The sequence below is a fragment of the Rattus norvegicus genome, chromosome 14 (assembly GCF_036323735.1).
Source record: "Rattus norvegicus strain BN/NHsdMcwi chromosome 14, GRCr8, whole genome shotgun sequence".
In the NCBI taxonomy this organism is placed as follows: domain Eukaryota; kingdom Metazoa; phylum Chordata; class Mammalia; order Rodentia; family Muridae; genus Rattus; species Rattus norvegicus.
Window position 1 is genome coordinate 78,455,815 of NC_086032.1, and position 25,930 is coordinate 78,481,744.

Genomic DNA, 25,930 nt, shown 5'->3' on the forward strand with positions numbered 1-25,930 from the left:
ACCCTAGCCAGTGACCATGACCCCCAGCAGGCTATTAGCAAACTGAACCTCAGAAACGTACTGAAGCCAACACAGGACTAAGTAACATTTGTCCTAGGAATGCAAGGGTGGCATGATGTATGAAAAACTGTCATCACTTGTGTGGTTAGAAAACCACATGGTCCTGTGGAGGACCAAAGAGTATTTGACAAAATTCAGCATTCATTTCTGATAAAACTCAGCAAAGTAGAAACAGAACTTTTCACCTGGTAGAGGATGCTACAAAGACAGCCGCAGCAGCTGGGAAGGACCATGTCCATGGTGGGGTTTCTTACAGCACGAAACCTAGAGAGTTGTCTTAGTGGCATGTGAGAGACTTGTTTCAGAACCTTCTATGGGGCTTCAGATCCTTGGACACTCGAGTCCTTCATGTAAAATGGTAACTTAACCCTGTCATGCACTTGAACTGTCTCTACATTGCTTACATTTCCATAGCCGTGTAACGACTGTGTAGGAAGCATTGTGTTGTGCAGGGAGTATGGTGGTCAGTCCAGGCAACTTTGTTTTCTGGTTTTTGTTTTTCTTTCTTGAGGAATGCTTTTGATCTGCAGTCAGTTGGTTGAATCTGAATGCAGATTGACCACCTCTTGTTAGGAAGTTAATGTCCATCCTGGTGCAGACTCCAGATACAAAGTCTGTCAGTACAGGCTGTCTCATGACTGCTGATCACATTTGGGCCAAATATGAACTTGGACCACCTCCACCCAGTGCACCCCATCATACATTTCTCCTTCCCCCGTTTGGGATTCCTGACTTTCTTTGTTTCCCTTCCCCTTTGCTTGTGCCCTTCCTTTGGTGTGGTTTTTAAGGGGTGGTCACAGCTCAGGTATGTCTTCTCAGTTAACCTGACCTAGTCTAAAGGGATTCCATCAGGCTTCACAAGTATTCCCGTACAACATCTCCCTCCCTCCCTCCCTCCCTCCCTCCCTCCCTCCCTCCCTCCCTTTCCTCCCTCCTTCCTTCCCCCTTTCTTTCTTTCCTTCCTTCCTTTCTTTTCTAAAAGATTTATTTATTTTATATGAGCACACTGTAGCTGTCTTCAGACACACCAGAAGAGGGCGTTGGATTCCATTACAGATGGTTGTGAGTCACCATGTGGTTGCTGGGAATTGAACTCAGGAACTCTGGAAGAAAAGTCAGTGCTCTTAACTCTAAGCCATCTCCCCAGCCCCTACAGCATTTTTTCTGAATTGGGACCCTTGTCCATTCGTTTGTGGTTCACTGCGTTTGTGGTTCACTGCGTGTCTCTCAGGCAGCACCAGCATACGCTCAGGAGTAAAGTCACATCGCCTTTGCTCGTCGGTGGCTTAGGGTGATGCTCAGCTTTAGGATGCAGTTAAGACAAATTCTACTGTTTGACGACATATATATTTCTCTATAGCTTTACATATTGTTGCATGATTTCATTTTTTCTATAGTGGCCTTTGAAGCTGCTGTTTAATAATTTACTGACCAGCACCCTAGATTGGACATTGAAGTTTTTCTTACAACCATCATTTGATTCTTATGGTGTTCAGTGTCCTGTTGGGCCCTTGAGGTTTTGATCTGCTAGGAAGTGAACAGGAGTCAGTCTCGCCTTCCTGACCTCAGTGGGTAGAGATGTCTGTGTTACAGATACACAAACTAAGCAGCAGAGAGACCAAACACACTAACGGGGAGGCACGAAGCCTGGGAATGAGCTCTGGTTAAGACAGGATTCTATGCCAGTGTTTGAAGGAGAAAAAACCTTGAAAGATGTATTTGGTCATTTATGTTTCACATGTGAGTAGAAGTCACCCTGCTCGCTATCTCCTGGTATAATATACAGTCAAAACTTTATAAATGATCTTCAGTTCTAAAATACGGTACAAAAGTCACAGGTGCCAACACTATTTTAGGGCATGCTTTATGTCCATCTTGACTGGATTTAATGTGAGTGAATTCGAGTACTCAGTTCTGGCCCCAGTTGGCTAACTTGAAAAAATGTTGGGTGGGCACTAAGCTTTGAGACCCAAATAGCAGGTATGGACAGGCCAAGAACTTGCTCTTGTCATTGAGAACTAAGCTTCACACTGTTAACCAGAGGGTTCCTCCACAAGCATTGTTCCCAGAAAGGCTGCCTTCCCGGAGATAATGTTAGTGTTTGGTGGGGACTTCCTTTCCAACCTCCGTTTTCTGTCATATCTTCTAGCACTGGGTAGACATTGCCTGTTTGCTTGTCTGTGAGTGACTTAGGGCAAGGGCCTTGTTCCGCTTCTTTGCTAGGGCCAAGCACTTGGTGTACTTGCTGGATGACAGGCAGGCATGCAGACAGATGGCCTCTTGTGATGGCATACTGATTCCACAGGTTCTGTGTGCCTCTGCCACATGCTTCACTGGACCCTCACCAGATCAGTGAGAGAAGGTGAGTCTGTTGAGCATGGAATGACAGTTGTACATGTCACTAAAACCAGGATGCAGGACCTTGCTGAGTTAATACTTGGAGTATTTCTATAAGGGTGTGCAATAATGGTACACGCAGTACCCAGCCTCCCCTCTTTCTCCCCTTCGTCTTAACTTTTAGGAGCAGCCATGATATCTGCAAACTCTTTCAAAGGGTAAATGTTTTCAAAGTAAGTAAGGTGAATACTGTAACATTTTATGTTCTGGGTGGAGCATGTGTATGTGTTCATTAAATTATTTTTTGAGCACTTCTACAGAAAAATCACACCCCTCCCCCCTTTAAAGTAGTAAAACCGATCCCAGTGCCTCCCACACTGGACCTGCATGCTACCCATGGCCTCCATGGTATCCACATAAATGCTTAGTGGTTCCCAATGTACAATTGCCCACCTGCCACTGCATGATACCTTTGAAGATTTCCATCCTCAAAAGTTTGCAGTCTGTCCCCATCCCTTCTTCAGACAAATACCAGCTAAATATTCTCTCTACAGATTTGTCTTCTGAAGAGATTTAATATACATGGCCCCACCCTGGCTGGCTTCCTTCTGATAGCTTTTGCTTACCACAGTGTTTCTGAGGCACACCGACCGGCAGCATGTGTCAGTAGTTTCCTCTTGTTGCTGGCTCAGAGCTGTTCATGCATTCCTCAGCTGGCGGACATTTGGATTGTCTTACTGTTTGGTTGGTACATAGATGCTGTGAAGTTTTGCACATGGGGCTTTTTATGGGTGGTTTCTTTTAGAGAGCTGCTCAGATGTATGGCTGGTGTATGTTGAACTGTTAAGAAACTTGCTTCCAAAGTGGCCCTCCTGTTTTGTATTGCCACCAGAGAAGCCCAGCTTTTCTTTCTGCATGGTGTCACCGTGTGCTCTGCCAGTGCTTCCTTTAATGGTGGATCTCCAGGGCTCCTGCTTTGTGAGGAGGTTCCTACTGGTGAATGAATAATTAAGTGCTGAATTGTCAGAAAACCAGTGCTGGGTGAGGTACCTTGTGATTCCTAGTCCAGGATACATGTGTGCGTCTGCATGGTGTGTGTGTGTGTCCAGGAATATGTGGCTCTCTTACTGACTTTATTCTAGTGCACTGGACTGGCCTACTCACTAGAAATAATTTTGGCCCTTATACAGATTTGTGAAAATTTTTATAAGGTATAATTTACAGTGGAACCTTCTGATCTAAAGGTACTAGTCAGTTTTAATGAATGCATGTTCAGATAACAATTCAGCCACTCTGGAAGGTGTCAGATGACTCTCCAGGTAACTTTCCAGAAGGAAGCTGTACCATGAACTCCGTCAGTATGTACTTTATGCTTATAACCAGGCCAGCTTCCAAGAAGTGTTAATTATGTTTATGGAGCTTCTTTTGGTGACACATATTTCTTTTTTTTTTTCCTATAATCTTACAAAGTAGAACTTAGCTCTTTCTCTTTAACATGCTGCCTTTTGCTAACTCCCTTTTCTGTAGTTAGCACCCCAAGGTTCCTCTGTGGGGCTGGGCTCTGCAAAATTGGCACGGAGGCCCCTGAGCATTGACTCAGCCAGCCCCGCCCCGTCTGTTGTGGAGGAGGTCCTTGACAGCTAGCACAGCCCAACCTAGGAACACTGAACAGGGATCCGGGAATCGCTGCATCTGTGAGCGATTGAGTGTCCTGCCGTCCCGGCCACCAGCCCGCCTCACCCGCCCAGTGTGGAGCTGCGTGTAGATCCGTGGTCCAGACGCTGGAGTGAGGCTGGCCTCCACTCACTGGGCATGGAGCCTCCGGCCACGCGCCTCTGAGGCCTGGCGTTCATGGTGAGTCTTATGCGGGTCTGCCGCCCAGCTTGGCCTTCACTAGAGTCTCGGCCTGCCCTTCAAGGCCTGCTTGGTCCTGTGCGCGGTGTGTGCGGCTGTGTGCTGTAAGCCTGAGTGCAGGTGAGCGCACATCACATGCATTTGTTTTACCCACTAGCTGGAGCTTGCCGGGGACACCAGTGAGGCACCTCCTCCCCATGGCCTTCTTTGTGTCTGCTGCACGAAGGATTTTCTTTCAGGGCTCAGTGTTGCTTCAGAGAACTCACCCTTCCAGCCCTCGTTCTTACTCCTAGAGTCGCTGCTCCTTTTCCAGAGTCAGGTCAGTTTAGGCCAGGGGCCAACTAGAGATAGGATGGTCTTGTTTGAGGCGTCTGGAGAACAGGAGACTCAGGACAGACAGGAGCTGGGTTTCTCAGAACTCAGTGCAGTTTTGGTACATTTCAGTTCCTAGTGGCTGTGTTAACTTTTGTGTTCTTGATGTTTGTGAGTAATCTGACCACCAGGGAAGGTCTCCTGAGAGCTGCTGTTCCGGGTGCCAGCATTCCTGGGAACTTGAGAGAATGCCTTCTGGGAGGATACTGTGCCTGGGTAGAGACCAGAGTCCCGGCCAGGGGGGGGGGGGGGGGGATTAGCGGGGAGGAGGAAGAGGAGCTTTCCCAGGTGTTTAGAGCCTTTACCTACCTGCCCCGTGGTCAAGGAATGAGCACCATCACTGTCTTCTGGAAAGCTGAGCCTCTGTAAAACCTGAAGGGGGACAGCTTCCTGTCTTAGAACAGCAGTTGTCTCTCAAACGTTTGTTCCAGCCCGTGAGGAGTAAAACCAGTCTGCCATGCCATGCTTGAATCTCCTTTGTCTTTCTTACAACCCTTTCAGAGAAATGTTGCAGGAAGTGATTTTTATAGCAACACAGTGACAACCATGCACCTGACATTTCTGGTCTCTCCTTTGGGTACATGTCTCATGCCTACTTGTTCTCTTTTAATCTTAACAGACAAAGGAGCAGGCATAGAGGGGAAGACAGTGCCCAGGGAGGTAGTGCTGCTAGGGTTGGCTCATCCTGCAGCTCCTCCCTGCACTGCCTTGCTGTTGGCAGAACCGCCCTATGCTCTCTCTCGAAAGTTAGTTTATGCTAGCCCGAGTACCCATGGGATAACCTATTCCAGACATAGGTCCTGAACCCTGGACTTTATCAGCAGACAGATCCTGCTGCTGTAGATGGCTGAGTCAGATGTGAGCACAGGCCTGATTGATGGCCCTTTCTTCAGTGGACTAATTGAGGAAGCTAGTGGGGGTCTGATCAGATTATCGACATTCTTGGCTATCTTCTTAGTATGACTCTAGTTCTAGGGATAGTACTGATGGATAGCCATCTCTCTTCTCTTCCTCCTGGGAGACATTCTTGCATTGCTTCAGATCTGATCTTCTCTCCCTTTTAATACAAATTCCTCTGTTGCTGGGTGTCGAATATATGCACGTGTACACATGTTCTCTTTTTCTCTTTTTAAAACAAATTCTGTTGTCTACTGATTTTTGTTTCCTGGTTCTTAGCCTTAGGCAGTATACAGATAAGGGCTAACCACATCCACACGCTACTCCTCTCCTTTGGATTGTTCCACCAGCGGTGGGTAGCTGTGTGTTGAGACCATGATGGCTAGGCAGGACAATTTTGACTCAGTATCAATGTTTAAAATGCTCTTACTAACCCACTGACTAGGATCTGTGTCTGAAGTAGGCCATCCCATGAAGGAGAGACTTGGGCTAGTGTAAACTAACCTGAGAAGACAGACAACATGGGATGGGCCTGCCATGATCTGCTGTGTCCAGGGAGGGCCATCCCCACCAGCACTGTGTGCCCCTTGGCTTCTGCTTGTCTTGTCAGAAGGTCTCTCTCTTTTGTGGCCTCTGGCATAAACCTTACCTGTCTTTGCTTAAATGGTACAGGTACTGAGATGCTGTCTCCTGTTTCTTCTGGCCCTTTCCTTCTTGTTTCTTACCCCTCTGCATTTCTCATGGTTTGCGCCGTGCAGTAGCTTGTGCCTATACCTACTTTTCCTGTGAGGGGTTCCTGCAAGGCTGTGGGTGAGGGTCTCTTAAAGAGTCCTCATGGTCTCTTCACAAACGAGCTTCTCCTTTTGTGTGGTGGTCTTCCCTTTTTCCCTGCTAAATTTGCTTTGCTCGTAGCCGCTGCCTAGAGTTGAGGCCTAACTCCGGCTTCTTGATGTTTTTTCTCTGAATTTACTCACTTATCAGACCGCACCCTCCAGCTTCTCCCATGGTTAGCAGCTATGTTGGCCAGGTCTCATCCTCCTCACTGGGATTTATTACCAAATGCTCAAGTCAGAAATTTCATCCAGGTACTTCCAAACCAGGGGCTTGCAACATTTTTAAGTCTTTCATAACCAATTAAACTGACTTGCATTAGGACTTTGAAGAATACTGTTCTAAATTCCTCTCTGCTGGGATGATCAGGGTGGGTGAGGCCACAGTTGATTGTATGGGGAGTTTATTTTACTCATTAGTCTGCAGGGCTTTTGATAAGCCCAGTGGTACACAGACACATTGCTCAACTTGAGGCAGAAAGACTCCCTCACTTGTTTCCATCCTGTGACAAGTTAGGCGGGACAGATCCCACAGATTTTGCCTACCCTACAGGAAGACCTCAGTTCATCAGAGAACAGGGAGACATTACAGTATCCTCCCCTGTTTAACTGTCACAGTGGTCTGTCTTACCAGTCACTTCTGTTTATAATGATGGAGTGGAAGCAGGAGGTAGTCCAGACTTGCCTAAGGTAAAAGGACTTAGATCTTGGTTGTCTGAGGCTTTGCTCCTGCCGCATTGTTATGGCCCTAGTTGGCACTAGCCAGTAGCGAGCGTCCTTTCTCAGGCCCTAGAGTAGTGAGTATTGTCCTCCTGTATCTGGAGCTGGTTTGGTTGCACAGAGAGCCTACTGTGGACATCTCTAGTGGCTATAGAAAAAACTAGGTTTGGGGCTTGTGACCATGCTGTACCATTCTACTTGTATTTACAAGTACTGTTTGAGTTTTTAAAGTTATTTATATTTTTATTTTATGTACATTAGTGTTTTCCCCACATGTATGTCTGTGTAAGGGTGTTGGATCCCCTGGAGCTGGAGTTACAGACAGTTGTGAGCTGCCATGTGAGTGCTGGACCCGAACCTGGGTCCTCCAGAAGAACAGCCAGTGCTCCCAACCATTGAGCCTTCCCTCTAGCCCCATTTGGGTTTTATAAAGGCTCTGCCTGGGATTTCAGGTTTCGGCAGGCCAGACACCATCATTTAATGATGCATCACTGTGTAATGAACCATGCTATTTGACCCTATTTGGCACTGACTGACTCAATATTACCAGCTCTGTCAGGGATGGAAGCTTTGCTGAGGCTGAATGCAATGAGGTTGCTTCCTATGGAGTCTTACCCGTGAGCAGCTCACTCAGTGGGTGAGAAATGTCCCTAAAGAACCCAGTGCTTAGAGTCTGATCAATTTCCCCATTCTCTGCAGAGCAAATCTGAGGACCTCCAATCTCCCTTAGGATTGGGGTGGTGATGGTGGCATCTTTTGCCTCCCTGGATTGGTGTGCAGGTTAAATCAGCTCTGCTTGGGAGGCCGTTGGTACATTAGCCTGATCAGCTGCCGCTTGAGTTAGTAACAAGTGCTTATTGACAAAATCTGGTGTTTTGGCCTCGAATCAAGGCATTCCCTTCCTTTTGCTTCTGTGTCCCATATCTTGGGCTTGCAGACTTTGCTGGACTCTTTGATCGGTGTTTTGAACTGCAGTGTTTTCCTTTGCATTCTGCAGTCATTTCAGGTCTGAGGGAAAATGTAGTGGTGCGTGCAGCCCTGTCCTTATGCTGCAGGGGCTGTACTTGCTAAACTGACTGATGTATGCCTGTCTCCCTGTTGCTGGCAGCAGCCTGCTCTGGTAGTGCTCATGCCCACTCGGTGGCTGTGGGAACCAGGCTTGAGAATTCTAAGAACATTCTTTGCCTGAATCTTAGCTGCTGATTAGTGGACCTGGGTGTTGCACCTCTGTAACCTGTAGAGGACTTGGTGTTTTCTCTCCCAAACTACACATTTGTTTGAGTATAGTCTCGAAGGAGGTTAGGTCTCCTTAGAGTGGCAGTGCAGAGGACCTGCAACCCCAACCCTGCACTTTGAACTTGCAGCATCCTGTCTGTAAGGCGGGGTGACATGCTGATTGTTAGGGAGGTCAGGACAGACAGTATCTAGAGCCACAGCAAATGGGAAGACGCATCCAGACTCTGGCATCTGACTTGTTACCACAAGATTGCTGGCCTTAGCATAAATTGCACTAGACCAGGCTCTGCAGATAGGTAGCACCCAATGGGATGATTGTTACTGATTCTTGCCAGATGCACTTGCAGTAGAATCCCCGTCAGCTTAGAGCTTCGGGTAGAGATGAAGATGTTGAGGCCTACTTAACTTGAACATCCTGCTGCTAGCACTGTACTGTCGCCACTCAGCCTTGCAGATGGTCCATGAGCCAGCATCAGTCTTTCAACTTTAGAGAGTTAGGTAACTGAAAAGGATTTCCCTCTTCAGTGGGGATCAGCTTACGTTAGGCAAGGTAGGATCCTAACTCTGTGCACCCAATGTATGGGAGCTGTCATACTTTTTAGAAGCTGTAGCTGTCTTTTCTGGGTGAGGGAATAATTGCTTGTGAAGTAACTTTTCTAGCTAGTGTCAATAAATCCTTTTCCCAGGATGGTATAGCTCTCAGCATCCAGAATGCTATGAATCTGTGGCAACTCTACCTTTCTTCCCAACTGGATCATTTTCCTTAGAGATGCTTCTCACCTGTGACAGAGAACCAGCGATGAACATGTTTTGATTTTGCAGGGAGCCCAAATCATACATTATTCCAGAAGCTGACTCTCCTGAACCCTTCTACTGGGTGTTTGGAATCTGGGTCACTAGGCGTGACTAAGCTGCTGTGGCTGCTGTCCGTGGATCTAATTTGTGACTCAGTGGGTTTGGAGGTCACATTTAGATTTCCAGGGCACGGTAGAGTTATTGACAGGACATTGTGCAGCGATGGTCACTGCACAGCAATGGCCATCACAATAGCCATTCATCTCTTACTAAGAAGTACAGGCTTGGGGTTGGGGATTTAGCTCAGTGGTAGAGCGCTTGCCTAGGAAGCGCAAGGCCCTGGGTTCGGTCCCCAGCCCCGAAAAAAAAAAGAACCCCCCCCCCAAAAAAAAGAAGTACAGGCTTGTCACTATGTGGGAATTGTGGTTCAGGGACTGCCGACCCCTGTAAGTTTGTGACCACAGCTGGGAGTGTGGGCCTGTCCTAAGGCATCAGCACAGCAGGGAGCTGGTGGCCCCTTCTGCCCAAGGCTTTCCTTCTGAACAGCAGGGGAGACTTGAAGTGCACTCACCCTTACAACGAACTCAGCTCCTAGTAGCTCTGTTTTTGATGATACGGAACTCGCTGGGCTCAAAGTCACCTTGATCTCTTTGTCCTAGGAATATGAAGACAAGGCTGGAAGACCAAGCAGGCCGCCCTCTCCAAAGCAGAATGTGAGGAAGAACCTGGATTTTGAGCCACTGTCCACCACAGCGCTCATCCTTGAGGACAGACCCGCGTGAGTCTGAGGAAGAGCCTCTGTGCTGTCTGCTGTGGGGATACACGCTCCTTTTCTGGAGGCAGGAGAGGGGAGAAGAGTGTCTCTTACTACCTCCTTGTTGGCTTTCACTCAGTGTGACATCTCATGGTGATTTAGGAAACTGTCCTGTGTCATAGAAATTTAACCAGACTCGTCCTTTCAGGCAGTATTTGCTTGTAGTTTATTGTCCAGGTTTGCATTGTGTAGCTGCTGTAAGGGCGAGGCTAGTTTGGGAGTACCAGGAACCCTGCAAGCATGCTTCATAGTAGTGCTTTGGAGGTGCCTTTTTTGGTTGTTTTCGGTATCTCTTAGACTTGCCTGCGGAATTTCTTGGGTAGTTTGAGTCAGGATTCCTCTCTGGGCCTAGAATCCCCACTGTGTGATGAGGCAATCATGCTGGGAGATGGGACTCATAGATGATCTCATTACTGAATTTACACACAGCAGTGTGTCAGGGAGAAGGTTTCCCACCTGAGGAAGAACAAGAACGACAGGTTGTCCTGCCCTGGGCTAGTTCATTCCAGCCTCCTGTCCATCCCTGATACTGAAAACCATGAAGGTCAGTAGGTAAAGAAAGATGCTTGCTGCCCAGCCTGCTTCCTGGCATCTGAATGGTGGAAAGAGACAGCTGACTTCTGCAAGTTAGCCTCTGACTCACACAGACACAGACACACACACACACACTCACTCACTCACACACACTCACACTCACATGCATTCACACACACACACACTCACACTCACTCACACTCACACACGCACTCATACACACACACACTCACATGCATTCACACATACACACACACACACACACACACACACACACACGGAGGAGGATGGAGAGGAGGAAGGACTGAGAAGGAAGAGAAAATGTAATTAAACAATTAAAATGTGAAGTCTAATGAGTATATCTTCAGGGTTGTAGAAAACCCTGAAGAGAAGGTTGGAACTCTAGGGTAAAGAGACCAAGCTCTCTTAGTGTGCTGAAAGGTAGACCAGGCTGGCCACCTTTGGCAGATGTCGGTATTGCAGTCTCTCACAGGGAAAGTGGTTATAGTACTTGAGGAATGCAGGCCAGGTGCCATCACATCCCATTAGGTCAGCTGCCAGAGTCTACTGGCATTCTCTATGGGATCCATAGAGCTCCTGTGTGCGTTTGCATAAAACAGAACAAAGGAACTACAGCACTATATAGATTTTTGCTCTCATTGCTGTGATGAACACCTGACCAAAAGAAAAAAAACCTCAAGGAAACAAGGCTTAACTTGACTCCAGTTTGAGGATATAGTCCATTGTGGTGGAGAAGGCATGGCGGCAGGAGGTGCTGGTCACATGGTATCAGCTGGCAGGAAGCAGATAATGTTGGTACTTCTCTTGCTTCCTCCCAGTCTTTGGAATGGTGTCACCACATTCTTTCTTTAAACCAGTCTGGAAATACCCTCACAGGCACACCCAGGGAATGTTTCTTCAGGGGTTGTAGCTGGCAGTGTGATTAACCATCATAGGAGCTGATCTGAAAGAAGCTAAGCAGTTAAGCTGCCATATAATATACACTGTGAGATCATCCTGATGCAGGGATCAGATGTTGACACAGCTTTGCAGTATGAACCATTTCTTTGAAGAATAAGTTGACTTCTTTTTATGAATCTTTATAACCCAGTGTTTCACACTGAGGAGCTTGCTTTGTCCGAAATGTCTTTGGGGGGGGGGGATAGTTCAGTGGTAGAGCCCTAGCTTGACTAGTGTGTGTAAGGCCCCATGCTCAGAGCCCAGCTGAGCAAGGTAGCACACACCTGTAGTCCAGCACTTGAGAGACTAAGGTAGCAGGGTCTCCTGGGCCATGTAAATCTCAACAAAACAAATGTAGTTTCAGTGTCTGAAAAACTGTAGCTTTAAGAAATGGATTTTAAACCTTGGGTTTTAGAGATTTTATGCAATAATGCTTCAGGTGTTGCTTTTCCCTCCGACTTTTATCTAGTTGTTAACAGTGCAACTCTCTTTATTTCCTGTCAAGGAATCTCCCAGCAAAGCCAGCTGAAGAAGCTCAAAAGCACAGACAGCAGTATGAAGAGATGGTGGTGCAGGCTAAGAAACGAGGTACTGTGACAGCCAGCCAGCTCTGTTCTCTTCTACTCTGTTTAAGTTCGTTAGCTTTAACCTTGACAAAGGCAAATTCATACTTTGAAATAAATGACTTTTCCATTAAACAGACAAAAAAAAGGATACGTTGCCACTCCTGGGAGCTTAATAATCTTACATGAGAGCAAGGTGTGGTAGGCACACCTATTAACCCAGCACTTGGGAAGCTGAGGCAGGAGAATCATGAGTTCAAAGCCAGTCTTTACTATATAACAAGACCCCTTGACATAGATTTACATGAGAAGAGACTAGGGTAAGAGGTGTGTGCTAGAAAGAATTGCAGCTAACAGTGACATGCCGCTCTTTCCCTCCTTGACTCTTCTCTTCATAAGATGTGAGGGGTTAGATAAGTTCTTTGCAGCATTTAAAAAGCTAGATGGTGCTGTGATTCTGGAGTGTTTTAAAGTACAATAAATAAATGGAATATCATTCACCCTTTAAGAAGGAAAGTCTAACACAGTACAAAATGGTTGAACGTGATCAATCCAAAGTGAAACAAGCCTGTGACTAAGTGACAGGTAGTACGATGTCATTTCTCTGGGTGCCATGAGGTAGTGTGCTGAGAGTCTTTTCAGCAGAGGGCTACCTAAGGAGGGGCAGACAGGGAGTTAGTGGTTTAGTCAAAGAGTTAGACAAGTTTAGTCAAGGAGAAGATGAGAAGGTTCTAGATATGATAGTGATGGGAGTGTATCACAGTAAGAATAAATGTTATGAAGTTATACAGTTAGAGGTTAAAATAGTAAATTCTGTGTTATGTCTCTCCATAATAAAAAACTAACTGTTCCCAAGTATCCAGAGTGAATGGGTTGCAGAACCTTTTGCTGTTCCAGCATCTAAAGATGCTCACAATATGATCTGTCCTTTAGTCACTGGCATGTTTATAAAACGGCACTATTCTATGTGCATATAAGCTGTGAACGCCATCCTGTACTTCAGGTCATCTGTAGACCCACAATAGTTTTACACCATGTACATACTTATCAGAGGATTGCTCAGGGAACAATGACAAGAAGACAGTTTACACATGTTTGGTACAGACATGATTTGGTTAGCTGAGAGAGCCCAGGAATGCAGAGGTTACCGTGGTATAAACTAAGCAGATGTGCTTAGTTTTCCTCGGCCCTGCTGCTGCTGCTGCTGCTGCTGCTGCTGCTGCTGCTGCTGCTGTTGCTGCTGCTGCTGTTGTTGCTGCTGGTAAATGAAGAGTAAACACAAGGGGCTGGGGCACTTGTTGCTCTTGTAGGGGACACAATCTCGGTTCCCAACACACACTTGATAACTCATAATCATCTGTAATTCTAGTTCCTGGGTTTGTTTGAGGCCTTCTTTAAACCCCTGAGGGTACCAGGCATGTACAGGATACACAAATATACATGCAGGCAAGATACTGTACACATAAAGTTAGAAAAAAGAGCATTGCATAGGATGTTGAGAGTGAGCTCAGGGGTTGAATTCAGAAAGAGTGGGGTGGGGAATGGAATGGAATGGGCTTTCAGTGTTCTTGTGTATTCTGTTGGTTTGATTGGATGCTTTCATAGGCTTTGTGTGTTGTATTCATTGAATTATATTTGTGCTTGTACACTGTTTTAAAGGAGCAAGCTAGGGTTGGAGAGATGGCTCAGTGGTTAAGAGCACTGATTGCCCTTCCAGAGGTCCTGAGTTCAATTCCCAGCAACCGCATGGTGGCTCACAACCATCTGTAATGAGATCTGATGCCCTCTTCTGGTGTGCATGAAGACAGCGACAGTGTGCTCACATAAAATAAATAGAATCTTAAAAAAAAAAAAAAAAGCAAGCTATACTTAAAGCATTTACTGAAGGATGGATAGAATGTTCTGTAGTCTATGAGGAGTAGGCTATCATAGCTTAAACCTGTAATCTCTGCACTCTGGAGAAAGGAAAATACTGAGTTTGAGGCCAAACTGGACTACATAGCAAGACCCCGAGTTCACATAGTAAACCCATAGGTTTTGAAGTGAGTATCAAGAGTAGACATTTGCTGTGTACCCACACCACCAGTCTGTCTCTGTCTGTCCCTCTGTCTCTCTCCCTCCTCCCAGCCCCCCACCTGTGTGTGTGTGTGTGTGTGTGTGTGTGTGTGTGTGTGTGTGTGTGTGTGTGTGTGTATACTCTCGAAAACATGCGCCCAAGCCAGAGGGGGCATCTATCAGGTGTCCTGTTGTCCATCTTACTCTTTGAGGCAAGATCTCTTGCTGACTTCAAAGCTTATGTTTTTTACTGGACTGGCAGCCAGCAATCCTCCTGTCCACTCTCCCCAGTGTTGGGGTTACAGGCATGCAGTCATACTTAGCCTTTATGTGGGTGCTGCGATCTGAACCCCAGGCTCATGCTTTTGCAGCAAACACTTGACTACTAAGTCACATCTCCAACTCCTCCCTCACTGTTAGTTTTCTGGCATGGTGAACCTGGCATTCTGCTCAGTGTTTTCTTTATTTTAATCACGATTTATAGAGCTTAAAGAAGCCCAGCGGCGGAAGAAACAGCTGGAGGAAAGGTGCAAGGTTGAAGAGAGCATTGGAAACGCCGTCCTCACCTGGAATAATGAGATCTTGCCTAACTGGGAAACCATGTAAGCATTGCTTCACTGGTGCTGTGTGACCACTCCTTTCTGGAGTCTGTGGGCAGTAGCTGTAGTTGCTGGATATGGTGACAGCCTCTCCCAGTTTATCTTTTGAGAGCCTGAGCCATGTTTGTAAAGCTTATGCCTATGTCACTCCATACTTAAAGTTTTGGTAGCTTGTTGTGAGTCAGTCTCCATATGAAATTGATCTCTGTACCCGAAGGGACAGGCTTCTGTGTGAGGTGGCCTGCCCTGTCTCTGCAGACTGTTCCTAAGATTACTCAGTAGGAGCTGCTAATCTGTAACCTCGGGATCTTTGCCTGCCCTTTCCCTGTCTACAGTGTCCTGAACCTTTTCCTCCTCCTAAATCCTGTTTTTTTCTGGCTTAGTCTTCACAGGGAAGAATTTCCTGCCCCCACCTGTGGAAGACTCCCTTGAGTCTCCTGGCACTGTCTGCTTGAGCATCTGTCTCTTTCTGAGGGTGGAAACCACTTGTCTTTGATGTCAACCTGCAGTGTCAGTACAGAGTGGCACCCCACAGTGCCTGGCAGCTGTGGCATCCTCAGTTCTGAGGATCTGCTGTACATCTTGTTTTCTTCCTGTGTGGCCAGTACGGGCAGGGTCATTGTGACCAGCAGTCTTGAATGACTGTGTTGTTTAGATGCTCCCCAGTTAGCATCCTGTCTGCAGTGTGTGGTAGTGTGTGGCTGCCCTTTGAGGCCCCTTCCCACTACATTTCTGTAGAAGAGCACGGCCTGCATGCCTCCCCTGAGCCCAGCACGCCTGACCTAAGCCCTGTGCTGCTCGCCTGTGCACAGCTCTTTGCAGTCCTGTAGGAGTCCACTCTGTTTCCCCTGTCTGTGTTTTCTGCTCAGAAAGTCTTTTCAGTTCTTCATGTGTGTAAACTTCTACTAATCAATCAAAACCTGGTTCTGGAAGGTTTCTTGTTCTTTGGTCTGTGGTGTTCCGTGCTGTGCCTTCAGTACCTGTCACAGCAGTATTGTCTGGATGTCAGTAGTCAGGAGGGTAAGCTCCCTGAGGGAAAAGGGTAAGTGGGGGTGAGGCTTGTGTGCAGCTGAGCCTTCCTCCATTGAGAGCAAACTTAGAAACTCTCGCTTCCATTCTGTTCAGGTGGTGCTCTAAGAAGGTTCGAGACTTGTGGTGGCAGGGAATCCCTCCGAGTGTAAGAGGCAAAGTTTGGAGCTTGGCCATTGGCAACGAGCTGAACATCACTCACGGTGAGTGGCTTGTGTGATTCTAGGCATTGAGGTTCACCCTGGGGTTCTGGGACTCCCTTCTGTCCCTTTTGCCACATTAGAGAATATGGTAACCACTGCTATGAAGCTCTGGTGGAAAGGCCAGGTAAATCTGTCTTCTCTGAGAGGGTATCTGAGTAGTGGGTTCAGTGCTGGCTGCTCCAGATTCCCAACAGGTCAGAGAAGGCTTCCTAAAGAGAAAGACAGCAGACACGGGGCTCTAAGGCTCAGTGGGGTAGGCAGAATCTGTCCTCAGAGTCGGACAGGAAAGTGGAGGTGTTTGGTTAGGATACCCTTTGGTGGTTTTTGTTTTGTTTTGAGCCCTAGAGAGGCAAGGGTTGGTATCTGTAGGCATTAGCATGTGAAGCTAGCATGTTAGGGAGGCAGGGAGACCTCTGCCCCCAGTTTTTAAGCTGTTTACGATGCTTCTCAAGCAGCTAGCATCATGGTGGGGTGCTTGACTAGCATAAGCAAAGCCCTGGGTTCAGTCTCCAGTATTGGAACTTGGAAGAAAAACAAGTGGGCGTGATGGTGCACAGCTGTAATCCCAGCACATGAGAGGCTAAGGCAAAAGGGTTGTTTCGAGATCAAGGTCAGCCTGGGCTACAGGGTGAGACCCTGTGTCTAAGATAAAACAAATCCTCAAGTCTCTCAGGTACTCAGCCTTTGTGTGCTCTGCCACAGCAGCCTAGATTGACTGACTCTTGTACGTGTAGTTCCCAGCAGGCGCTGGGTGTCAGAGGTCTAGAAGCACGTAGGTCAAGGGTGAAGCCTTAATGCAGGGGAGCCCTATTTCCTCCTGTTGAAAGTGAGCTGCTCTGGCAGGCAGGCGGGCCGGCCTCTCCTTCCCCTCATGGAGGTCAAGCTGCTTTTACTCTGATTTAAGGCAGATTGGTGTGCCTGACCCCTCCAGTTAGGTTACTGTGTTCATCTTGACAGCATAGCTTCTGCCACGGCAGCAGCTTTGTTCTGAGCAATGTCTCCATGGTGAATAGCAGAGCTGTCAGCTCTGTGGTGACTGGCTTCCTTCAAGGAGGATGGCTGGGTGAGGAACCTTCTTCTCCAAACTCCTTTTCTGGCTAAAATCTGCTGCCAAAATTTCACTGTAAGATCTTTGTGTGAGAAGATGTGTAATGTCGAAGTAGCTCTTAGCCTCTGAGAAGAAGAGGTGAGAAGTTGCTGAACATGCAAAGATCTGTGTGCTCAAGGATCTTCTCAACACCACCACAGTCCTGTGGCTAATTGGATGCCCCACGTAGTGCGTATGTATTTAACTTGGCTTAATTCACTTCAGTTAAGAGCTAGATGCTGAGGAGATGGTGCCGAGCAGCTGCCTAATTGTGTGTACATCTTGCCCAGGACCTGTGCCTTGGTCCAGGCTCACTCTGTGTAGCTTATGTCCTGTCCGTTGTCCCCACCATAGTGGCCTCACTGCACTGCTGTCTGCTCTGTCATTTGTGCCCAGCCTAATCTTCTGGATGTGGCAGGCCCCTCTGAAGTGTTGGTTGAGTGAACGAACGCACCTTTCTGACCTCACCTTACTGTTTGTCCCAGCCAGTCTGAGACAGTGATTTTGGTTTGCTGGGTGCCAAGCACCAGCTGCTGTTCACTACCTCATGTCTCATTAAATGTCAGCTGTGATGGTCTCAGGCAGCTCTTGGGACCTCATTTTCTTATTGAAAAAGGTTAGGTATTGTGTTTCATATCTGTGGCCAGTGTGTGTGGGGTCAAAGTTCTCATTCTACTTTTGGCTGGTTCTGAAGTACATGTTCTGAAGACCCAGGGTCCAGTAGCACTACTAAGTTTCACTCTGGAGCGGGTGTGGTGCTCGTGCCTTCATCTTGGCCCTTGAGGTGGATGTGTGTAGGTGTGGGGTTGTGGGGGAGGAGTTGACAACAACTAAATCCAATTACATAAACAACCCCTCTCCCCAGTAGAGCAAAACATCCAAACCTCACACCTAGAGAAGACAGGCTTGCACTTGGGAATTGGGGTTGGGGGCCTGGTAGCATTGCTTAGCAGGAAAGGCACTTACTTTGCATCCAAACCTAGTGCTATAAGTTTGATCCCTGGAACACATAGAAGGATAGAGGGAGGGAACTGACCCCAATTGTCCTCTGGCCTCCATATGTATGTTGGGGCACATGGGAGTTCTTCCCCCAATACACACTTGTATATGTATAATAATAAGTTGAATTTTATTTTATTTTTAAAGATTTCTTTATGTATATGAGTATTCTGTAGCTGTCTTCAGACACACCAGAAGAGGGCATCAGATCCCATTACAGATGGCTGTGAGTCACCATGTGGTGGCTGGGAATTGAACTCAGGACCTCTGGGAAAGCAGTCAGTGCTCTTAACCGCTGAGCCATCTCTCCAGCCCATAAGTTGAATTTTAAAAAGAGTTTGGAGCTGGGGTCCTGAGAGAAGCATCGCCTTTCTACCATGACTATACATGTGACAGTAAAACCGTGGCTGTGGCGGAGATTCTGTGGGCTCAGACACAGACATAATTTTATTCTGAGGCACCCGGTCTCTCCTTCAAACAAGTTCTTCACTTGTGAGGTGGAGCCCTAATGGGCATGTGCTGTTGGGGTAACGTTTTCATATCCTGTGTGGAGGTTGTCTTGGTATTACTCTAGTGTGCTGTCCAGATTCTGGTGTTGTTATTCTTATGGACCTTCACTGGCCTCAATAGTTTGTAAACATCACATTCCTCGACTTTTGATTGGCTTAATAAAGCCAATAGCTGAATCAGGAAGGGCGGGAGGAACTTCCAGGCAGAGATAAGGACTCTGGGAGAAGAATTGAGAGGCGGGAAGATTCTCCTGCAGGATGCAGAGGAAGTCTGATGTGCTTGGAGGCGCACTGGCAGGTTCAAGAAAGTCCAGCAATAAACATTCCATGTAGTAGTCCTGTGTGCATCCTCTGAGAGTGACAAAATGTTTTGACCTAAGCCCTAATTTTGGATTCCGAGCCTCACTTTTCCAGGAAGTCTTAATAGTCTGATTAGGTTAAGATGCAGCAAATTTCCAGTTGTCCAGCTTTTAAGAAGAACAAAGCTGGGCTTTCTCAAACTGAACATGTCCTTCTAAATCTGCCAGCCCACCGGGAGCTTGAGGGCAGAGGTCATGCTCTAGACCCCAGCCCTGAGCACTCTGTGTTTCTCTTTAGAGGACAACAATATAAGCTGTGTGTCATAACTGCTGTTTGGCCATGGCACACCAGCATAGGTTGCATGTACATTAGAGCTGTCATAAGGCCAGAACGGGATCATTAGGATGAGCTACACTTAGTAAGATACATGAAGGCAGCTGTGCTTGGCTTTACCCTGCAGAGTAAATGATGTGAAAGGTAACGTGGCAAACACTCAGAGAATGGCAGTGATTGGTTAGCAGTCCTCAGCATATGGCAGCTGGGAATAGACAAGCCAGAGGGAGGTATAGGGCGTGGGGGCGGTGGAGGAGCTGGGACACTAAGAGGTAAACCCAGTGCATGGGGCATGATGCCCTATAGAGTCATGAGCATGGCTTATGGTCCTCTAGTGGCCCAGTCTGCCGGCCTGCGGTAGTTATTTGGAAGCTGAAGTTACCTGATTATTAGCAACTGCCTGAGGAGCAAAGCTGCTGATAACACGGCTTCTGAATGTGGAAGAGAGTTCAAGACTATTGTGACAATTCTCTGACAGCAGAAATCATTGTTCTCTGAGGGTTTGGCCTGTTCAGAGCACTAGTTTCTACGCCTCTCCCTCAGCAGCGAGATGAGGAATCCTGTGCCATATGTGTGTAGCAAGCTCCCCATGTCCTTATTTGAAGGCAGCACTCATCTTAATCCCAGAAGTCATAGGCCTGAAAGTTTAAAAATTTCAATATTGAAATCCTGGAAACAGAAATCCAAAGCAATTCCCATGGAGAAGAGGTAGAAACCCAAGTTCTCTGGAAGATGCAAAGCAGCAGGGTCTAAAATGCCTGGGTTGTTTTTTAAGTGTTTGTCAGCGATGGTGTTTCTCCAAGCTAATGACATCCAGAAGCTTTTAAGGAACTCGAGCCGCATTTATCTGAAGAGGTCAGCAGTTACTGGTTGGGATACTTCTAGAAGCTGGCAACATTGTTGCAGGCTGGAGGGTGGTGCTGCTTCTGTAGCTTCTGCTTCTGCAGCTTCTGCTTCTGTGGTTTGTTGAGTGCAGGTGGAGTGGGTGCGGGAAGTATGTGCTGGAGGCCATGCAGCAAGGGTCGCAGGAACATTTACCACTGTGTGTGGAAGGAGCAGTGACACGCAGAGCCATGGCCTATAGTACAGAGCAACTTGATGTGCTGTCAGCTTCTGTGGGCCACCTTCATAGAGCTGTCCCTATTCTACCACTGAAAAATGGTTTCCTGTCCTTTACTCTCTTTTGTCTTTAAGTAACCCAAGTTGTCAACGTTTTGTTTTTGCAGTTGTGCTGTTTTGTGTGTGTGTGCGTGTGCACAGCTTTAAGATTTTGTTAATTTTTGTTTTATGGTTATTGGTGTTTTGCTTGCATGTATGTCTGAGAGCCACATTTGCAGTGTTAGAACCCCTAGAACTGGAGTTACAGATGCTTGTGAGCCACAGTATGGATGCTAAGAATCAAACCTAGGTCCTTTAGAAAGTCAGTCAGTGCTCTTAACTTCTGAGCTATCTCTTCAGCCCCTGTGCTCTGTGCAATGTCTTCATGCCATTTTCAGTGTTCAAAGTAGAAATTATCTATAAACTTCAGATCACTGTGATTCATTTTACAAATTTCTTGCAGATTTGACCATGTGAAAGTGTGTTACTATGGTGTTGATGATGTGTGAGTTTGTGTGCATGCATGAAAAATCTTCTTAGTCCGTAAAGACATGTCCTTTTGTTTTTCATTCATTAAAATTAATTTATTCATTTTACATCTGATCACAGCCCCCCTCCTGATCCCCCTGTCACATAGCTTCTTCCCCCATCCCCTTCTCCTGTGAAAAGGGGGAGCCCCTGGGTATCACCCCACTCTGGCACATCAAGTCACTGCAGGACTAGGTGAAAAATCTTTCCCACTGAGACCAGACAGGGCAGCTTAGTTAGGGGAACAGGATCCTTGGGCAGGCAACAGAGTCAGGGACAGCCCCCACTCCAGTTATTGGGGCACCCACATGAAGACCAAGCTGCACATCTGTTACATATGTGGGGGGGGGGGCTGGGTCCAGCCCATGTTTGCTCTTTGGTTGGTGGTTCAGTCTCTGGGAAGCCCCTAAGGGTTCAAATAGTTGACTCTGTTGGTCTTGTGGAGTCTTTTTTTTTTTTCTTCTTCTTCTTCTTCTTTTTTCAGAGCTGGGGACAGAACCCAGGGCCTTGTGCTTGCTGGGCAAGTGCTCTACCACTGAGCTAAATCCCCAACCCCGGTCTTGTGGAGTCTTATCCCCTCCGGGTCCCTCAGTCCTTCCCTCAACTGTTCCTCAAGACTCTCTGAGCTCTGACTAATGTTTGTCTGTGTGTCCCTGCATCTGTTTCCATTGGCGGCTGGGTGGGGCCTCTCAGAGGACATGTATGCTAGGCCCCTGTGTGCAAGCACAGTGGAGTGAGATGTCCTTTTGGACATCTGCATCTGTGAACATTCTTTAAAGTCTCGGGTCTTTGGATGACTGTGTATGCAGTGGTAACCCATCTTAGTTTTGATTAAAGATTCAGGTCTCCTGGCCAGTGTTTCACATGGCCACAGTTAGGAAGCCTAGTGCACAGTTATGAACCATAATGATAGCTATTCATATCCTTTGCTTTTCAGCACATTTCTGTCTATATAGGTCATCTGCTTTTGACTTAGGTGTATAATGTCCTCCATCCACTGTGACACTTAAGGTAGCATTGATGCCTGTTTTGTTGCACAAATCAATACATGAAGTATTCCATTGTTTTTGTGTTTCTCAAATCTCTTAAGAAGTAATTGTCTTTTTTTTTTTTTTTAAGAATCGTATTTTCAGGATTTTAAGTCTTAAGGATTTCAGATTAAAGCTTTTTTTTCTTTAAGATTATGATTCAGTCTTGTTAGAATCCAGATGGACTCTGTCCACCCACCCCTTAATACAAAGATGAGACACTGACTGACTGTTCTCTTCAGTCCCCAGGCCATTAGTCTGGATACCGAGGTAAGCAAGAGACTGGTCATCTGAGAGGCAGTGGGCCAGTCACAGAAGGTCAGAGCAAGATATGAATAGGTAGCTGTGTAGCAGAAGAAGGCACCAAGCCCCGTGGCAGTGTGCGTGGCCTTCCTTTGTAAATGGCTCTCTTTCAGGCTAAGCCGGGAGGAATTGTCAGAAGAATGCCTTACTCTATTTAGAGAAAGAGATAGTTGTGTGTTCTCTGGTGTTGTCGAAGGAACATGTACATGTAAGACTTACCAGAACCTTTTCTTTCAGAGCTCTTTGACATCTGTCTTGCTCGGGCCAAGGAGCGGTGGCGGTCCCTCAGCACTGGAGGCTCAGAAGTGGAGAATGAAGGTACAGCTCTTCCCTCACTGAGTGGGGACTCACGGCCGTACTCCTCACTGGCTAGTGTGGCCTGTGGCAAAGGGACTGTTAAAAAACAAAAATGGGGGCTGGACAGATGGCTCAGTGGTTAAGAGCACTGACTATTCTTCCAGAAGTCCTTAGTTCAAATCCCAGCAACCACATGACTCACAGCCATCTGTAATGGGATCTGATGCCCTCTTCTGGTGTGTCTGAAGAGAGCAGCAATATACTCACATACATAAAAAACAAAAATGGAAAGGAAATAACTTTTAGAAGAACTAGAACCCCACAGCTCCTGAGAGGGTTTGTGTCTCTTCACAACCAGTTGTTTCTAATTAAAGTTGCCCAGTAGCCTGATTCATTGAGTGTTAGCTTCCAGAGGTACCAGTGTGTAGCTGTGAGATTAGGAAAGGTCCACTGACACAGCAATACCTCAGTGGCTAGGCAGTGTGACTTGTCTTGTCGTTATGAATACTTAAACACAAGCTGATCCTATTTTTATTTTATAAATTGACGGGATCGTGTGTACCTATCATGTACATATTTTGAAGCATGATAAAAATGTAAGTAAATGCCTTTAAATATGTTTTTAAAAATTCAGAATTCTATTTTCAGGATTTTTTACTTTAGGGATTTCAGTATTTAAGATGAAAGTATAAGTTTAGGTAATTTATATAAGATAATATGCATTACCTCCCACAGATTGCTCCTCTTTCTATCTCAGCACATATTTTCCTCATTGTTGTTGATGATAAGTAATATCAAATTAGATGCTAGGTCATCATTTTACTACTGACCTGTGTCCCTAACTGAACCCCTTCCTTAGGGTGTTTTAATGGGGAAAGCACTTTACCTCTGTTCCTCTGGCTTATTTCAAGGATACAGTGTATAACTAACTATAGCCATCATGTTGTAGGGATTTCCTATCTGAAAGTTTGTTATCTTTTGACCAGTATCTCCCCGGTTCCTTCCTGCTCCATCCTCCCCTGCCTCTGGTAAACCTGTTCTGTTTTCTGCTACTCGGAGTTCAGCTTTTTTTAGATTGAATGTACTAATGCTGTCACACAGTCCGTATCTTTCTGGGGTTGGTTTATTCATTTGTCACAGTGCCCCTCAGCTCATCTGCTGTCCATATCTGCCACCTTTTCTTCATCTGTTTACCTGCAGACAGACAAGTAGGCTGATGAGTGTCTCGCTGCCATGCATAGTGCTGAAGCAAACATGACACGCAGTGGTCTTTGCAGAACCCTCCCGCTTCCTTCAGTTGCACACCCAGGGGTGGGATCGCTGGATTGTGCGTAGTTTTGCTTTTAAGATGTTGAGGCAATACGTAACATTTTCACCAGAGATTGTTTAGGTGGAAGGTCTCTTTGTTATGACTCCCCACTCCTGGGTTCATTGCGTGTGTTTCTCAGCTTGTCGATGATAACAAGTACTATCAATTAGATTTTGATTTTTAGACTCGATGTTCCAGCTCATGCTGTGAGGCATTTAGATCCCTGGAGTGAGAGGTTCTGTACTCGCCGTGCACACACTATGATGGTGGACACTGTAGGCAAGGCGTAATTGATTGTACTTGGGAAGGCCTCTCTCTGGGTGTCATGTTCTAAAGCGTCAGAGCCTGGTGCAATAACTTCTGCTTTTTTTGACAGATGCTGGGTTTTCAGCAGCAGACAGAGAGGCCAGTCTGGAGCTTATTAAACTGGACATTTCTAGAACATTTCCTAATCTCTGCATTTTCCAGCAAGTAAGTGGTGGGGTTCGTCACAAGTGTGCCTTGTTTAAGTTTTATGAATACTGAGCCACATGTATTTGTAGTCGTGTTTGAAAGGTTAGTTAGAGTTTTAGGGGGAATAAGATGGGGGGGGGGGTCAGGGACAATGCGTTTAGATGCTTAAAATGGGTGTAGCTGGTTCTTCCTGGTCGCACTTCTGTGTTAAAAGCTATTGGTTCTTTTTGTAAAGTGCATGCCGAGCCTTGACAGGCACTGCAGAAGGCTTAGGGGTAGTGTGTTGTCAGAGGTCTTGGTGCTTTTCTGTTCTGAGGACTGTAGGTAGCTGTCTTCATTTTGCAGGAGCCTCAGTGAGGTTTCAGGATGTGCTGAAAGGAGTGTCAGGAAGTAGTGCCCCATAGCTTTGAGGTAGCCAGGATGGGTGGCTGAGCAGAGGTGGTGGGGTTCTGAGATGACGAGCCACGGGGTTTGGAAATGGATTCTTGTCTGGGTGTTAATGCATCAGAAAGGCCTCTCCTCAGTCATTTGGGCACAGATGAGAGGGGTTTGGACTTAGAGTCCTCTTCTCAAGGCCTTGTGTTCTTTGAGCCAGGAGATGTACATCCAGAGGTGTCCTTTGAGGCTTCTCTTGTAAGCTAGGAACGTCACCAGCTCTCCTTCATAATACTGCTCCATCTTTCCCTTCTCTGTTCTCTGCTTTATTCGAGAGCCTAGGCATTGTAGGTCACCACTGCAGCTTCCTTCACCTCTCCTGACTGCCCTGTGTCCTTCCACTCACCTTGCTGATCCTATTGGAATCTCCAGTCATGCATCATGGTTCCCAGTTTGTTGACATGCCTCATACACAGAGGCTCACTAGCAAAGGGTGGTGTAGCAAACTGGAGTGAGGTGGTGAAGTGGCTGCAGAATGAACAGGCCCAGAACAGAGTGTAGGTGGGCTTGGGCTGGACAGCCTTGACTGCACAAGAGAGTCAGGTCGTATCCGGGAGGAAGGGAGCAGGCTTGTCTGTGCATACACTGGGTTTAAGTACTGTAGTCTGGCAGCGAGTGGGTGCCAGGCAGAAGTGTGGGGCCCGGTTCTGTGCAAGATTGAGTGTGGAAGACACAGTTGTCCCTGCAGCTTTCCTAGAGGGGTTCCCAGTGGTGGTAAATGCAGCACTGGTGAGGACTGCTCCTCAACTAGAGCAGAGAATGTAGAGGGCAGAGTTCTAGGACTTTGGCTGTGTCTGAGAAGCAGGCAGGGGGCATGTCTTGGCCAGGCATCAGAGACTAGCCAGCTTTGAGAGTAGCGCCATGCTGAGTGCTGTGGGTGCTTCCAGTGATGGGGTTATTGCTGTCTCAGTAATTCTACAGAGCAGGGACCCGATGTCTAAGTGTAGAGGAGCTTAAGACATTGGGTACCGTCAGCTGCCAGTGACCATAAGCTGTCCCTTGCCTGCCTTGCTCCCCCCCTGCATTCTCTCACTGTTTCTTCTGGCGTCTGTGCCTCTGGATTGGATCAGAGGGTAAGATGAGGACCCTCGTGGTACCTGATGGGGCCTTTGTTTTCTCTTGGCTTCCTGTATCCTAATACATTTGGAAATGTTGCACTGAGTCTTCAGGACGCTTGCAGCCGAGGTGATGGAGAAAGTCCAGAATTGTGGCCGAGTGTCTAACCGCTGGGAGTACTGCGCAGTCTTCTTCAGAAGACTCTCTCTGAAGGATTGTCTTTCTCCTCCTAGCTCGCGTCTGTAGGCCTCAGCCCACTTCTTGGTCATCTCCTTGGAGGCCTTCTGTGTCCAGAATGCTTGGGCTGTCCCATCTCAGTGGGGTTCCTGTGGCCCCA

At 47.0% G+C, this 25,930-nt stretch overlaps 1 protein-coding gene across 11 annotated transcripts in view; it reads left to right on the forward strand.

The window, feature by feature from the left end:
• The window catches only part of Tbc1d14 (TBC1 domain family, member 14), a 99,519-nt gene that overhangs the window by 58,470 nt on the left and 15,119 nt on the right, over positions 1 to 25,930 (forward strand). For 8 of the 11 annotated variants that reach the window (XM_063273358.1, XM_039092194.2, XM_006251133.5 and 5 more), the window contains 6 exons: positions 9,761 to 9,879; positions 11,915 to 11,997; positions 14,512 to 14,629; positions 15,752 to 15,858; positions 22,281 to 22,361; positions 24,026 to 24,120. In XM_063273358.1, the coding sequence (XP_063129428.1) occupies positions 9,761 to 9,879; positions 11,915 to 11,997; positions 14,512 to 14,629; positions 15,752 to 15,858; positions 22,281 to 22,361; positions 24,026 to 24,120 (603 nt within the window). Of the gene's footprint in view, positions 1 to 1,088; positions 4,252 to 4,349; positions 4,372 to 9,760; positions 9,880 to 11,914; positions 11,998 to 14,511; positions 14,630 to 15,751; positions 15,859 to 22,280; positions 22,362 to 24,025; positions 24,121 to 25,930 lie in introns of those variants that run through there. The other 3 variants (XM_063273360.1, NM_001012152.2, XM_008770326.4) reach the window with 3 other exon arrangements.